General features: G+C 37.7%; 1 protein-coding gene across 1 annotated transcript; it reads left to right on the top strand.

Annotated features, from left to right (window-relative positions):
* Nucleotides 1-423: 423 nt before the first annotated feature.
* Nucleotides 424-12,471, top strand: LOC149543591 (protein HOTHEAD-like). Its single transcript, XM_089798382.1, has 6 exons — nucleotides 424-937; nucleotides 1,176-1,438; nucleotides 2,375-2,765; nucleotides 10,595-10,944; nucleotides 11,299-11,780; nucleotides 11,969-12,471. Exons 1-6 carry the CDS (start codon nucleotides 868-870, stop codon nucleotides 12,021-12,023), a joined length of 1,611 nt encoding a protein of 536 aa, XP_089654508.1. The 5' UTR covers nucleotides 424-867; the 3' UTR covers nucleotides 12,024-12,471.
* The last annotated feature ends 2,732 nt before the right edge of the window (nucleotides 12,472-15,203 follow it).

Raw genomic sequence — 15,203 nt, 5'->3', positions numbered from 1 at the left:
CAGTTGATGGGCCGAAAGCAATTCAGTTGTGGAAAAAACATTGGTAATTAAAATCATCTGAACAATTTTTTCGGTACTGATAGCATGATCACTAGAACATTTGTACATGAGTAGTGGATCAATTGTACAAATTTGAAATGACTACTCTTTGGCTCTTGTGTACATTTATAGATTCCACTACCTGTACTATTTAGAAATAAGAACGATAGCTGTAATCAATTAAATCATATTAAAATTATTAAAATCTAATATACTATATAGAAACTTACAGTACAAACACACTGTAAAAGGAACTAAAATGAATTCATTGAACCAAGCTTTTAAATATTGACAAAAACGACAAATCACCGAATGAAACGTCAGCCTTCAAAATTCTCAAACTGTTTACTACTCTATAAAATCTCTCGGACCCCATTACCATACAGAACCTAATTCAATGAGATATCAAGTAGCTTTGAAGTTGCTCAGGGAAGAAAAAGTCTTGATTAGATTCCATCTTTTAAGCCATGATCAATTTGGTAATCAAGTAGAAGCCATGACAATGCATCTTTGCTGAGCAAGTGTCCTGTTAAATGCATTCAATCAGCATTCAATTGAGCGGTGTTAAGAAACAAGAGCAGATTCGAAGCCAATTAATAGGGTTTGTTTCAATTTAGAACCAATGCAATCATTGAGATTAAGAACTCAATTCAGTAGCCATGTGTTCACTTACAGCTTAATCACTCTCCGTGGCTTTAAAGTACCATCTACCTAGTCGGTTTGGTACAAAGGCCAGCTAGCCACAATTTACTATTCTTGGTCGCTATTTATCTGCCCAAGTAGTTTGATAGGCTAACTGTTTGTGTGCAAAAACCAAAGGCTGATGAGATGGGCGTAAAAGCAAATGCATTGTTCATATGCTTCGTCCTCCATACCTTCCTCTGCATCCCTTCAGAAGGTTTGTAATGTCTTCTTTTCTATCATTTAGATTGATTACGTTACTTCACATAGTTCTGATTCGTTCAAATTGAAGAAAAGTATTTGAAATTCTTTAGTTTTGTGTTTTTTTGGCCCAGGAAGAAGACCTTTGTTTATATTCTATCATTTAGATTGATTACATTACTTCAAATAGTTTTGATCGGTTCAAACTGAGGAGAAGTGTTTGAAATTCTTTGGTTTTGTGTTTTTTGGGGCAGGAGGAAAAGCTTTGTTTATGAAAGAAGCGAGGAGGAATGTGAAATGGAAGAGGTCAGGTTATGACTATATAATTGTAGGGGGAGGAACAGCAGGGTGTCCTCTGGCTGCCACTCTCTCTCGGAATATGTCTGTTCTTCTCTTGGAAAGAGGGGGATCTCCGTTTGGCAACTCAAATATCACCAACATTCACAATTTTTATGCAAATTTGCGTGACTGTGAATCCCCCCACACGCCCACCCAGGAATTTATATCTGAAGATGGGGTGAGATTCGACTTGTTTTGTTTTCAATGGCTAACTCTTCTGTAAATTTATGTGTTTGTGAATTGCTGTTTTGGATTGTACTTCATGGGATTATGGTGGGGGGAAGATTGATGGATTAGATTGTACAAAATCTTCAAGAAGAAGAGGGGAACGAATTAGATTGGAGAAAAATATGTGTGATACTGTAGTTTATGTTAGGAATGAGGTCACACTAATTGATTTCACATGACTTTATAATATAATGTAATGATGGAGTCGTTATGATGTGATTGTTGCTATGAAGTTTTTTATATTGTTGAGAGTTGCATGATAGGAAATAAGTTCTGTGATGTGACCTCACATATTTATAACATATTGTGATAATGAAGTAGTAGTGTTGTGATTCATGTCATTTTAAGTTTTAATACTTTTTAGAGTTCTTCTTAAGAATGAGTTCCCACCATGTGACTTCACATATTCATAGTTCCAATCAAAAGCATTTATCCATCCCTCTTGAAAAAAAATAACAACAAAATTCAAAAGACAAGATGAGAGAAGAAAAGAGAGTAAAACAGTGTGAATCTGAAAAGGGAGAAACACAAGGTGTTTATGAATTGGGTATAATTACATGCAGTACATGAGTTGTTTAATTGGAGAATACTATATTCAAATAATAATAGGCAGTGTTCTTCACAGTCAAGGTGTAGTTTTCAATAAGTTCAAATCTTTCTGGAGGGCAGGGTTTGTATGTCTTGTTTGAAAAGCAGTTAGGTCTTGTTCGAAAAGGAGTATGAGGTAGTCCTATATCACTGTTATCATATGTCAACCCAAAAAGTAAGACCGATGTCATGAATTATAAAAGACACTTAGCTTAATAACAACTGTGATACCTTTCAAAAATGTACATTTGTTGAATCCAGTAATGATTTAGTGATAACTAATTTGGATGTCTATCAGGTGATCAATGCAAGGGCAAGGGTTTTGGGAGGAGGCACCTGCCTGAATGCAGGGTTTTACACCCGTGCGAGTTCAAGTGAGGTGAGGACAATGGGATTGGAACCGGGATTGGTGGAAGAGTCTTTTCGTTGGGTGGAAAATACAATAGCTCACCGACCGGCCCCAAACGAATGGCAGAATGCAGTAGCTAAAGGTCTAATAGGGGCAGGAGTTTCTCCTTACAATGGCTTCACGTATGACCATATCCCCGGCACCAAGCTTGGTGGGACACTTTTTAATCAAACAGGACACCGCTTCACAGCTGCTGATATTCTTGTTCAACATGCCAATCCAAAAAAACTTACAGTTTTGCTCTATGCAACTGTTCAACGCCTCCTTTTCTTTACCAAAGGTATTATACATGTTTTGCCTGTAGCTATTTCCATATTGAAAAACAGAGAAGCGCTTTAGTTATAGAATGGCATGACATTCTTTTATAATTTTGTCCATAAGTTACTTATAGTATCTGAGAGTATCTTTTGTATTTCTAATATGCAGAAGGTATTTAAATGTGTTTCTAATTTGAAGCATACAACAAAATGCTGATTTTTCTTAATAGAACTCTCTTATGATTTTTTATATTCTAATTTTAGTCTATAGATGATTTGCAGTATATGAGGTTATTCTAATATTTAAGTGTACTAATACAAAGTGCAAATACATATGACATATAGCGGAGAGGATAGAGTATCTGAGCACGTTTCAATGGTTGTGATAGGAGTTGTTAACTTAATACCTACACTTGCTGATTTAATATCCAACATTTTTGACAAGATTGTACCAAGAGTTCTGACTTTAAAGTTGTTCTTGCTAATGATGACTACCCATAATTGAATGAAATGTGTCCCTTTTCCCAATAAACAACCAATAGTGTGATGCCACATCAGCTGCACAAGTATGAGGGTCTCTAATGCACTATAATTGGTCTCACTTTTTTTTGGGCTGATTTGGACACCTTGGCAAAAAGCATGCTGATGTGGTGTCGTATTTGATGCAAAAAGAGGGGTAAAAATTTATTAAGACAGAAAGGAATACAACAAGGAGAGCTCAACAAGGAGCTCGATCCTGAGCAACAAGATCATCAAATTCTTGCACCATCTCAAAGGACAGTTGCCTCCTATCCCTAATATTCCAACCCGGATCATGACTAGATGCCCATTTGGCTAAACAATCAGCAGTTCTATTCCATTCACGAGGAATATACGTGAAACTAATGAACTGAAAAGAGGAAGAGAAGAAAAGCATCTGCTTAACAACAGTGGCCAGCTGCCAACTAACATCCTCAAGCTCTTGCGAAGAAAGCATGTTCACCACCACCTGGGAATCAGACTCACAGATAATCTTACTCCATCCCCGCAAGCAACACTGTTCCACAGCATATAAAATAGCCTGAGCTTCCATGAGATTGTTAGTATAATCACCCTTATGAACTGAGAAGAAAAATTTAACATCCCCAGAACTACAACGAGCCACTCCGCCAATACCAGCCGGACCAGGATTCTCACGGGAAGAACCATCAGTGTTAATTTTCAGAACTCCACAGGGAGGAGGAGTCCAGTGCCCATCCCGGTTAACCCGACCCTTCCTCTGTTGGTGAAGCTGCCTAGACATAGAAGGAAACCTATGAGCTGCAGCCCCATCCTGCAGATGAAAATTGAGGCGATTACAAATAGCAAGATCAACTGGATCCATACCCCCATCAAGCTCACACTTCACAAGAATAGTTTCCTGAAGAGAATGTGATATTTTCCACCAAAGATGCAAAACACCAAGCCGAACATCTTAGAATATGCGACGATTCCTCTCCAACCAAATATGCCAAAGCATAAAAGATGGGCCAGCAATCCAAGCAGCATGGAGAAAAGAAGACTTGGAGGGAGTAGTACCCAAGCGGGCCCAGAACACAGGCAAAGAGGAAGCATGCCGACAAGAGCAACCCCAAGCGCTCCACCAAAGGTGCCATATCTGAGTAGAATAGGAGCAATGGAAGAACAGATGGGAGACGGACTCCTCTCCATTACCACACAAAACACAATAAGAGGGGCCCTGAAATCCACGTTTACAAAGATTATCCCAGGTAAGACAACGGTTGTGAGCCACTAGCCACATGAAAAAATTGCACTTGAACCAAGAAACTTTATTCCAAACTTGCTTCCACCAAGGGACCTCAGCATCCCCAAATAATTGTCTAGTTATCTCCTGATACCCAGCAGAGACATGATATTTACCAGACAAGCTACCGCCCCAAGCCAAAACATCTGGACCAAGCAAAGAAGAACACTCTCTAGAGGCCAGAATTTGAGAAAGCTCCTGACGATCCATGTCTGTACCTCCAGGAGGCCAATCAGAAGAATGCTTCCATCTGTAACCAACAAAAGGTCCCAATTGATAAGGAGTCTTGTAATGAGCCACTTTATCCCATCCAGCGGCAAGAAAAGAGTCACAAAGAGGTTGAAGATGAGGGTATATGGATAAAATGGAAGAGAATCCATCCCAAGCATCAGACCAAAACAAAGCCTGAGAACCTCCTTTACATATCCAAAACAGACCCCTCTTTACCAACATCGCACCTGTCTTCAAAGTATGCCAAACCATTGAGCCACGACCTTCAAGAGGAAGTGCAGAAACAGAGCAAGGATCAGCACCATGAAAATATTTATGAGTGATAATATGAGCCCAAAGTTGATGTTGTCCAGAGCACCATCGCCAATAAAGTTTAGCAGCCAAAGCTTGACTACTCAATAGAGCAGATCGAAGACCAAGACCACCCTCCTTTTTAGGCCTACAAACAGTTGCCCAATTAACCAAGCTCCATTTAGTACTACGCAAATTACCACTCCAAAGGAATTGTCGAGAAAGAGCATCAAACTCCTTGAGAAAGTAAATAGGTGCAGTGTGAACCATGCTTCGATAAGTAGGAAGAGCTTGGATAACAGCTTGAAGAAGAGTAACCCGGGCAGCAGTAGAAAGCCATCTATGAGTCCAATGATTTACCTTATCCTGAAGCTTGGTAATCAAATTTTGCCAGAAGAGACGTGGCTGCCTGGAAACAGCAATAGGGGTGCCAAGATAAGTCAAAGGAAGTGATCCTATCTGAAACCGTAGGATACCAACAATCCTGTGCTGAATAGAATCAGGAGTGTTAAAAAAGTAAATGGAAGATTTGTGCTCATTAACTTTCTGGCCTGAAGCTGCCAAATAAACGTCCAAAGCATGTCGAAAGGCTTCAGCTTCCTTGATCCTAGCAAGACCAACAAGAGCAGAATCATCAACAAATTGAAGATGGGAAAGAGAAGGTAAGCCATTACCCCACCGCCAGCCTTGAATAGAATTCTGGGACACCTGATGCTTAATGAATCTGCCCAAGCCTTCAGCCATGATGATGAATAGATATGGGGAGAGAGGGTCACCCTGGCGGAGGCCTCTAGAAGCACCAAATAGTTGAGAAGGTTGACCATTAATAAGAACAGAAAAAGAGGCAGAAGTAACACAACTCATAATCCAACTCACCCAGTCAGGGCTAAATCCAAAAGAAAGAAGAATACTCCTTAGGAAGCTCCATTTAACTCTATCATAGGCCTTAGCCATATCCAGCTTAACAAACATGGCTCTCTCCCTTGAAGTAGCCATAGAGTGAATAGCCTCAGTAGCAATAACCACCCCATCCAAAATTTGTCTGCCAGCAACAAAACCACCTTGTTCTTCTGAGATAATAATGGGAAGCCACCTTTTCAATCTCTCAGCAATCAACTTAGTAATAACTTTGTAAACCACATTACATAAGGCAATTGGTCTAAAAAACTCCAATTGATTAGCACCCTCTCTCTTAGGAATAAGAGTCAAGAATGTAGAGTTCAAAGCTCGAAGCATCTGCTTGCTAGCATAGGATTCTTTAACCACCTCCAACAAATCATGATTAATGATGTCCCAAAATTCCTGAAAGAATTCAACTGGAAAGCCATTAGGACCAGGAGCCTTCCCCTTAGGCATGCCAAAGACCACCTCCTCCAGCTCTTCCAAAGAAATAGGACGCATGAGATAATCATTCATTTCCTGAGTGATAAGGGAAGGAATACAGGACAAAATAAGATTTTCTTCATTATCAGCAGGAGGAGAGTCCTCAGAGAAGAGGGTAGAGAAGTACCAAATAGCCTCCTGGAACAAAGCTGGCAAGGAATTCAGTTGGATACCTTGAGAATTAACCAAAGAAGAGATAGTGCTCTGATTCCGGCGAGATTGCACTGTTTTATGGAAAAAGGCAGTGTTACGATCACCTTCCTGGAGCCAATCAACTCTAGCCTTTTGCTTCCAAAAAATTTCCTCTCGAAGTTCCCATTCTTCTAGAGCTCTAGAAGCAAGGGATTCAGCCTTGCCAAAATCCTCTGAGAAACCTCGATCTCTAATCTCCCTTGTGATGACATCAAGATCTTCTTGAGCAAGCCTCTTCATAAAGTGAAGGTTCCCAAAGCACTCCCTATTCCATATCTTGAGCTGCCTTTTAACATATTGAAGCCTTTTAAAAAATGAGAACATTGCAGTACCATATGCAGGAGCACCATCTTTCCACCAACAGAAAACACAATCATGAAGAGAGGAGTCCTAAAGCCACATCAACTGGAACTTAAAAGGAGGATGCTTCGGAACATAAGCCCCTATAGCAGAAAATTTGATTGGCCAATGATCTGAACCCCTCCAATCAAGGATTTCTGAAGAGATAGTAAGGGTGCCACTAACCCAGAAGCAAGAAACAAGAAATCTATCCAGACGTTCTGAGATAGCAGCAACACCAGTCCTGCAATTATTCCAGGTATAGAGACCATTAGAAGGCTTAACATCAAAGAGATGCAAAAGAGATATATGTTGCCGAAGAAGAGCAGAAGAAGGCCCCAATCTAGCCAAACCACCATGCTTCTCCTCCAGACTTAAAACTGAATTGAAGTCCCCTGCTAACACCCAAGGATGATAAGGATGACAATTTCTAACATATTGAATATGTTGCCAAAGTTCCTCCTTTCCCACAAGATCAACAGGTGCATACACATTAGTAACCATGATTACCTCTCCTGAGTCTAGAGCAGAAGCTACCATAGAGAGAGCTGAGCGAGAAGACATCCAGCCAAGAGGAGAAATTTTTTGAGGATCCCAAAATATAGCTAAACCACCCGCACTGCCTATTGCCCCAACACACTGGCATTGGCCACGAGACCAAATACTAGAGGCATGTTGGACCATAGACTCCACAGAGAGCTTAGTCTCTTGGATACAAAAAACATCAGGGCTATGATCAACCACCAAGTTATGAATAGCCTTTTGTCTAGGGATGCTATTCAACCCCCTTACATTCCATGAGAGAATAATCATCATTGGGTAGAATTGGGAAAATAAGAATCCAAAGGTTTCACTGAACCAGATTCAATCAATATATCTCCTGTGAGTTTAATCTTCTCTTGGTCTATTTTGCGCCCACTCCTTAGAGGAGGAGTAGAAGAAGCCCGCTTAAAGGGTCGGGACATCAACCCCAAGGGGAGAGGAGAACCCTTGCCCTTACCTGATGGTAGCACATCCTTAACCAAGTCAGCTAAAACAACATCATTATCCTCCAACACTGTAGGAGTCACCAGAGCCTCTGTCACAGGAGCTACAGGGACCTCACAGTTCTGATATACTACAACTTGGGATGCCCCATAAGCATCATTAGGAACAAATCTCTCATTTGGGCAAACTGGATCAGAAGAGATAGGAGGAGGAATACCCTCCTCTAGAACCATACTATCCAGCACCTCAAAGCGGTTAAAACCTGAATCAGATAATCTTTCTTTCAAAGGCCTCTTTTGACCATGGCCCTTAGCACGAGGGCGAACAGGGGTAAATCCATCCTTATCTTGCATTTGAGCCTTACCCTTACCTGTAGCATCTTGCGGATTCATCCCCTTGGTAGTATTAGCCATTTGAGATTGTCCTTTCCCTGTAGTATCTGCCAAACCACCAGTATTGCCAGCTGTAGAACCATCCACTCCTTTGAAACTTGAGTTACGGGGGCACTAACGCAGTAAATGACCATACTCATGACAAATCCGGCAACGGAAAGGGAGAGATTCATAATCTAACTGCTGCACCCAAGAAAAATCCCCCATACAAATTTCCAAAGAATCTGGTAATGGGTTATTCAAATTAATTTCAACACAAATTCTAGCATAAGAAATAACCTTTTTATCGAGGGATTGATGTGCGATCGCAGCCGGCTTCCCAAACAAAGCAGCAATTTGTCGAAGGATGTCTTCACGCCAAAATTCTAAGGGAAAAGACGAGGCAAGCGAACCCAAACTGGCACTGTTGAAGGGAGATCCTCAGCAGAATTAAAACCTGAATGCCAAGGTTTGACAAATAACCCCACATGGTTGTAGAAATAAGGGCCTCCTTCAAAAACACGATCCCGATCAGACATGCAAGGGAATACAACAAAAAAATAACTATTCCCCGCCAACATAATCTCCATATCGCCTTCCACCTACCATGAGCGGCGGATCCATGCCTCAAGAGCGGATAGGGAAATCCGGATTTCCAGAAATTTGCATATCAAAGCATGCTTGGTCCAATAATCAATGTCCTCCATTATAGCCGTTGGAGGAATAACCAGAACAGGGCGATCATGGCTACGCGGAAAACAACCATTAACTTTTTTCAGCTTGGAGCTCTCCCCTGAATAAAACGATTCAGATCGGATTGCATGCATAGTTGGAGAAGAACCATCTGTTCTCACCAACGGAGAAGAAATCCCAGGCCCTTCCATGCAAACAATAAAACCCCAATCCAAAATTGACTGCAGAAGATTTTCAAAAACACCGACGCAAATTATGTCCAGTAGCTAGCAATCCAAACAGAACAGAAAAATAGTAAAGATCAAATACCAAGAACAGGCTAGGGGAAAAACCCTAGCCCAGCCGGCAGCCAACGCTTCTCCACATTCTCCAAAACACCTGTCGTATTTGATGATGTGGCTTTGAAACCTTAGTTATAAGCAGGGGACTTGCCAACTAAGCCGTTTGTCAAAAAATGGGAGTGATTTGAAATTCCACATAAGATTTTGCGAAGCAAGTAGTTAAGGTGCTCAACTACTGGATCCTCTCCCCTGATAAATGAGACTATTTGTACATTTTAACTATGCTTATAGTAGAAAGTAGTGTTAGTAGCATTTGTCGTTGCACCAAAAGCTCAAATTGACCACCAAGTCAACACTCACAGCAATCTCTACTTCAGCACCGACTGAACCACCAAGTTAACACTCTCAGCAATCTCCCCTTCAACACTGAGCGAGCCACCAAGTCAACACTCTCAACAATCTCCCTCTCAGTACCTATCGAGCCTTTAGCACCCACTAAAAGGAGACTCGAACCCGTGACCCAAACTGTTAATGCTCAATACAAATGTCTAGATTTACCCAAATCCACAGCACGAATCTCCAAAGAAGTGCTGATCACCAAGTCAACACTCTCAAAAAGTTCATGTATTCTAAATTCTTTTATATTCTTTAATAAATTATGTTTTCTCTGCAAATGACTTGTAATATATATAGAAGACATCCAACCACATTTCTAATAGAACCTTATCACTATAGAATTTGAAAATTTTAAATGAATTTCTTATTAAATCTTCTGTACTTAATGTGTTTTTACTTTTTAGCATTCAGATAGTCAAGAAAACTACCCTGCACTCCCAATATACAGCAAAGCATCTACTTGTGCTTCTAATAAGAAACCTGCATAACTACTCAAAATTTGAATTTCTCTTTTCCTATAATTTTCGATATTCAAATCTAGTTTTTGATTTACAAAATATCTATTGATATAAGACTGCCCTAGATTTTGGTCTAGGGATAGTTCATTGATATAACTCTGCCCTGTACTTCAAATACTTATAGGAGGCATCCAACTGTGTTTCTAATAGGAAGTTTAGATACTTTATCTCAATAGAATTTGAATTTCTTTAAATAAGATTATTTTATAGTCTTTTCGAGTTCAATCTGTATTGTATCTACAGATTCTTGTAGCATATGAGAAACCTTATAATCTCAATATACAGAAGCATCTCAAAAGTGCTTCTAATAAAAAGTGTGCATACCTCCCTTTCAAAATTTGAATTTCTTTACAGTCTAATTTTGAAGCTTGCCGGGTATTTTTACAGGAAAAACAAGGCCAAAAGCGTATGGGGTTGTTTTCAGAGATAAAGATGGAGTTGAGCATCGAGTCCGTTTGAAGAAAGGAAAGAGTGAGGTTATAATCTCTGCAGGGGCATTGGGAAGCCCGCAGCTGCTTATGCTGAGCGGAATTGGGCCTTCAGAGGAATTGATGTCCATGGGAATAAGAGTAATGATGAACAAGCCTGAAGTGGGAAAGAATATGGCTGACAACCCCATGAATCCTATTTTCGTTCCCTCTGCAGTTCCTATCGAGCTCTCACTCATTCAAGTTGTGGGTATCACCAAATATGGAACCTTCATTGAGGCATCCAGTGGATATGGCTTATCTGCCGAGGTATGTATAAAAACATCATTCAATCAGATCTATTAGATTTCTATGATCTATGTTAATTGCAATTTCAATTTTTGGATTTGCTTTTATCATCAACGTTTTGGATCATACTACATGATCTATCATGATTATCAACATTTCAGATCATACTACATGATCCATCATCATTATCATCAATATTTCAGATCATACTACATCTCCTATCATGAACATCTTAATGATAGAGATCCTATAGTATGATCCGTAACGTTAATGATAAAAAACTCTACACATTCAAATCTAAAAATTGAAATTGCAGCAACATCATTCAATTCATTTATTGGCTGTGACTGATTTGCACCCTTTTGTGGACAACAGAAGATAATGAACAAGGGAGGGATTATTCTAGAGAAGGTGAACGGTCCACATTCGAGGGGTTATCTGAGATTGAACAGTACCAATGCTGGAGAAAACCCAATTGTGAGATTCAATTATTTTGAGCATCCAGTGGATCTACAGAGATGCTTGAAAGGAATAAGGACTATTGAAAAGGTCATAATGTCTCGTCCTTTGAAACAATTCATTCCCCCCAATGTAAACCTGACTCAGATAATGAGTTCAACATTTCAACATCCTATAAACTTGATTCCTAAGAAAACAGGGGATTGGGAGTCATTAGAGCAGTTTTGCAAGGATAGAGTGACTACAATTTGGCATTATCATGGAGGATGTCAGGTGGGTAGTGTTGTTGATAGGGATTATAAACTCATTGGAGCAGATGGTATTAGAGTCATTGATGGATCCACTTTTCTCTTCTCCCCTGGAACTAATCCTCAGGGTACCGTGTTGATGCTTGGAAGGTGTGTTCATTTTATTTGAATTCTCTTACATGGCGTGTTCTTTTTATTTGAATTTTCTTACATTTGTATGGTCATTTTTAAACATCACACACTAACTAAAGAATCCGCATTTGCACACATTGTCATGTTCTGATGATGCTTGCAAAAGATATCTGAATATGATACATATTTTTCTGCGATTCGTGCAGATACATGGGAGTGAGGATTTTGAGAGAACGACTGGGCAGATTTGCTGGAATATAATCTTACATAGAGCTCCAGGAGCATGAAAAGATCAATCAAACAGTCGATTTTCCTGCCAAAGTTAATAGTAGGAACTCTAGTATAGAAGAAAGCATGGAGATTTATCAAGAATGTTTCTCCCCGTCTGAGAAACGTCATTAAAATCTGTTTCTCTTTCCTTGTTCCTAGTCACCTATGATATTCATTGTAGAAGTCTGGCGAAAGGCAACATGTTTATTTGATAGCCAGACTCTTAATGCTATAGCCTAACAAAGCTTATGCTCTTTCTAAGTGAATGCATTTTGGTTCAACTTTTAGTATAATCTGTACATTTAGAGAGATGCACCTCTCTGTAAGTAGTCCAATGGTTAGAGATGGTTGTGAAGCTTACAATATATTTTGGGATATTTTTATTGTAAAGGATAGATAAGTATAATGCTAGACAATATTAGATTTATGTAGTTTATAATGATGGGCAAAGTAGTCTTTGAACTTGTATTGGAAAGGATATTTAAGTATAATATTTGATTACATTAGATTTTTATAGTGTATTGAACTTATATTGTAAAAGATATTTAAGTATAATATTTGATTATATTAGATTTCTGTAGTGTATAATAATAGGCAAAGTAGTTTATGAATGTATCATACTCTATGATTCATCATGAAGGTCACACTTGGACACTTATAATGTTACAAAAGTTATTTTCAATAGATACTTCTCCATTTCAAACAGTAATATTTTTTAGTCATTGGATGTCAACATTATCATTTATAAAGAAATAATAATACATATATTCAAAAAAAAATTGAGTGGATATTCACATCAAAACTTTTATTTGTACATTCTTCTTATACATCAGTTCTATATTATATTTTATAAATTTACTTAATATATATTTTTCTTCTCTAAATTATAAATTCATATTTAAGTAGTGAAAACTCAATTAATTCTAAGAACATTGGGATTATTATGTGGTCTACAAATTTAACATATTATATTGATGAAGTCTATGTTCTCTTTAAGCTTAATAGGATTAAAGGCATAATAAAATCAGACCGAGACAACAAACAATTTTGAACTATTATAAATAAACAAAGTAATTTGTAAAGAACGATGATTCCCATCAAATTCAATGTCTTCTTGGTCCAAGTATAAATACTTTTGTAAGATAACATTAGTAGATAAGACAAATCAAGCTACTAAATTGGGTTCTAGTATTTATATAGTTTTGTTGTAGAACATAATTAAGCTTTTAGGAAGATTAGATCACAAGAAAAGGGAGATTTTGAGTATCTCATTAAAGATCTCATTCTAACCTAAAGTATTTGCAATTGTCTATGAAAATGAAATTACAAAGTATAATCTACCTTTCTTTATTGTCATAATGCTACAAAATTCTACATAAGAGCGAGCAAACTACCTCACCTATAGGTCTATGTTTGTTGATGTAAATTGCACATTTAAGTGTCATAGTTAATCCCAATCATTACTATGACTTGTAGTGACCAACAATAAACCCACTAAAAATAGCTTGGCCAATAATAATCAATAAAAGCATAGAGATTAACAATCACTAAAGAAACAATTAATATTGGAAACATAGCCCTGTGGATACCATCCTCGCAACAGTTTCACAACTCTTCACAAAATGTCAAATTGATGAAAGTAATAGATGCATTCTCATTGCAAAGGTATTAAAAAATGAAAAGCATGCATATGTAATCATATCAAAATGGAGATTGTCTCCAAAAAAAACATCTAACCATTTTTATAAAAATCATATTGGTTCATCTCAATATGCATGTACAAAAAAATAAACATGCATCTTCATCTTGATATGTAATGAAAAATCCTCTTAAACTTGAAACAACACGACCTTATGTAATAGAAGTTTGAAAAGTAATAATAATGTAATTTATAATAAATCAAATACTTAAAGAGGAAAACATCTAACAAAGTTTACATTTTCATTAGAAAATAAATCATTGTGCTTATTAAAACTTTTGATCTTATTAGGTAGAGAAGTCCATCTATGTTCTCACGATAAATACTCATTTGAGATCTTAATATAGTTGTAAGATTATTTAAAATTTCGCTACAAAGGCACCCAAAATGCAAATGATAATGGAAAACAATATTAGATTAAAATTTGAAAAAATAAATTGAAAACAAAAAAAAAAAGGGATTACAAATGAATTATAGCTGAGTATGTATATTAGATAAATAACTTAGGAGGCTGAAACACTACCAATGTCAAATAATGTGTAAATAGTCTCTAAATAAATTTGACTTGGTGTGGATGTGACTTAAATGGAGAACTAGATATAGAAAATAATAGTTAGATAATATACTTTGTTCAAATTAACACTAACACTATTCCTTAAGTGCAACTTAGGAGGGATTTTAAGGGAAAAACACTCAAAGAGGGAGTTGAAACAATAAAACAGGAGAGCCCTACCTGACAGCCAAAAGGGTAGATATGGAATCCCAAGTAGTAAAATAAAAACCCCATAGAAACTGCTAAAAGTCATAGCAATCCAAGGTCTCCCTGAGCTGGATCCAACGAGACCAACCTTGCGATGGTCTCATGCCTGTAGATCCTACAACAAACATAACAATATTTCCTCTTGAAGAGGACTTGGAATTTGCTCTCAATTTTTTGTTTCGAAAAGTGAGAGAAGTGAGGAATACAATTCCTTTTTGGATATATATTCACTTTTCAAGTGAATAAAAGGATTAGCGTAATTAACTAGTTCACCTAGTTAAACCCTTAATCCACCCAAACAAAAGCAGGCTATTCCAACTAACTGGAATCAACTATTGCAAAGCTGTCGAGAATTAAATTAAATCAAATTAAGCCTAAAATTCCCTTAAACCAATAAATCACAATAATTAGATAACTTCCACGACCATTGTGGATTCCTAAATGCACAGACACACTCATGGATCTAATCACACAATGCATTATGAATCTAGATTTACCAATTACCAGAGGATTAAAATATCAATAAAAGATACATCATCCATACATGGATGATATTGGCTCAACATGAAAGGTATGATCACTAACTCCATATGGCACTGCAAGGGATATAAGTCTTGCACAATAAACAAACACAATCAAGTGTAGATACACAATATATAATAGCCGAAGCAACAATTATACGAAATCGCATAATTAAAGCATCTAATTAATT

The sequence above is a fragment of the Cupressus sempervirens genome, chromosome 8 (genome assembly GCF_028749045.1).
Source record: "Cupressus sempervirens isolate cs-2001-9-10 chromosome 8, ASM2874904v1, whole genome shotgun sequence".
Classification (NCBI taxonomy): domain Eukaryota; kingdom Viridiplantae; phylum Streptophyta; class Pinopsida; order Cupressales; family Cupressaceae; genus Cupressus; species Cupressus sempervirens.
Note: the sequence above shows the minus strand (reverse complement) of the source record. Positions and strands in the feature narration are given on the sequence as shown.

What these genes read in the sequence shown, in the direction of transcription:
- LOC149543591 (XM_089798382.1), top strand. Translation starts at nt 868, where the DNA reads ATGGGCGTAAAAGCAAATGCATTGTTCATATGCTTCGTCCTCCATACC. An exon ending in AATTTATATCTGAAGATGGG is followed by an intron (nt 1,439 to 2,374) that starts GTGAGATTCGAC and finishes GATGTCTATCAG; the next exon opens with GTGATCAATGCAAGGGCAAG. An exon ending in CCTCCTTTTCTTTACCAAAG is followed by an intron (nt 2,766 to 10,594) that starts GTATTATACATG and finishes GTATTTTTACAG; the next exon opens with GAAAAACAAGGCCAAAAGCG.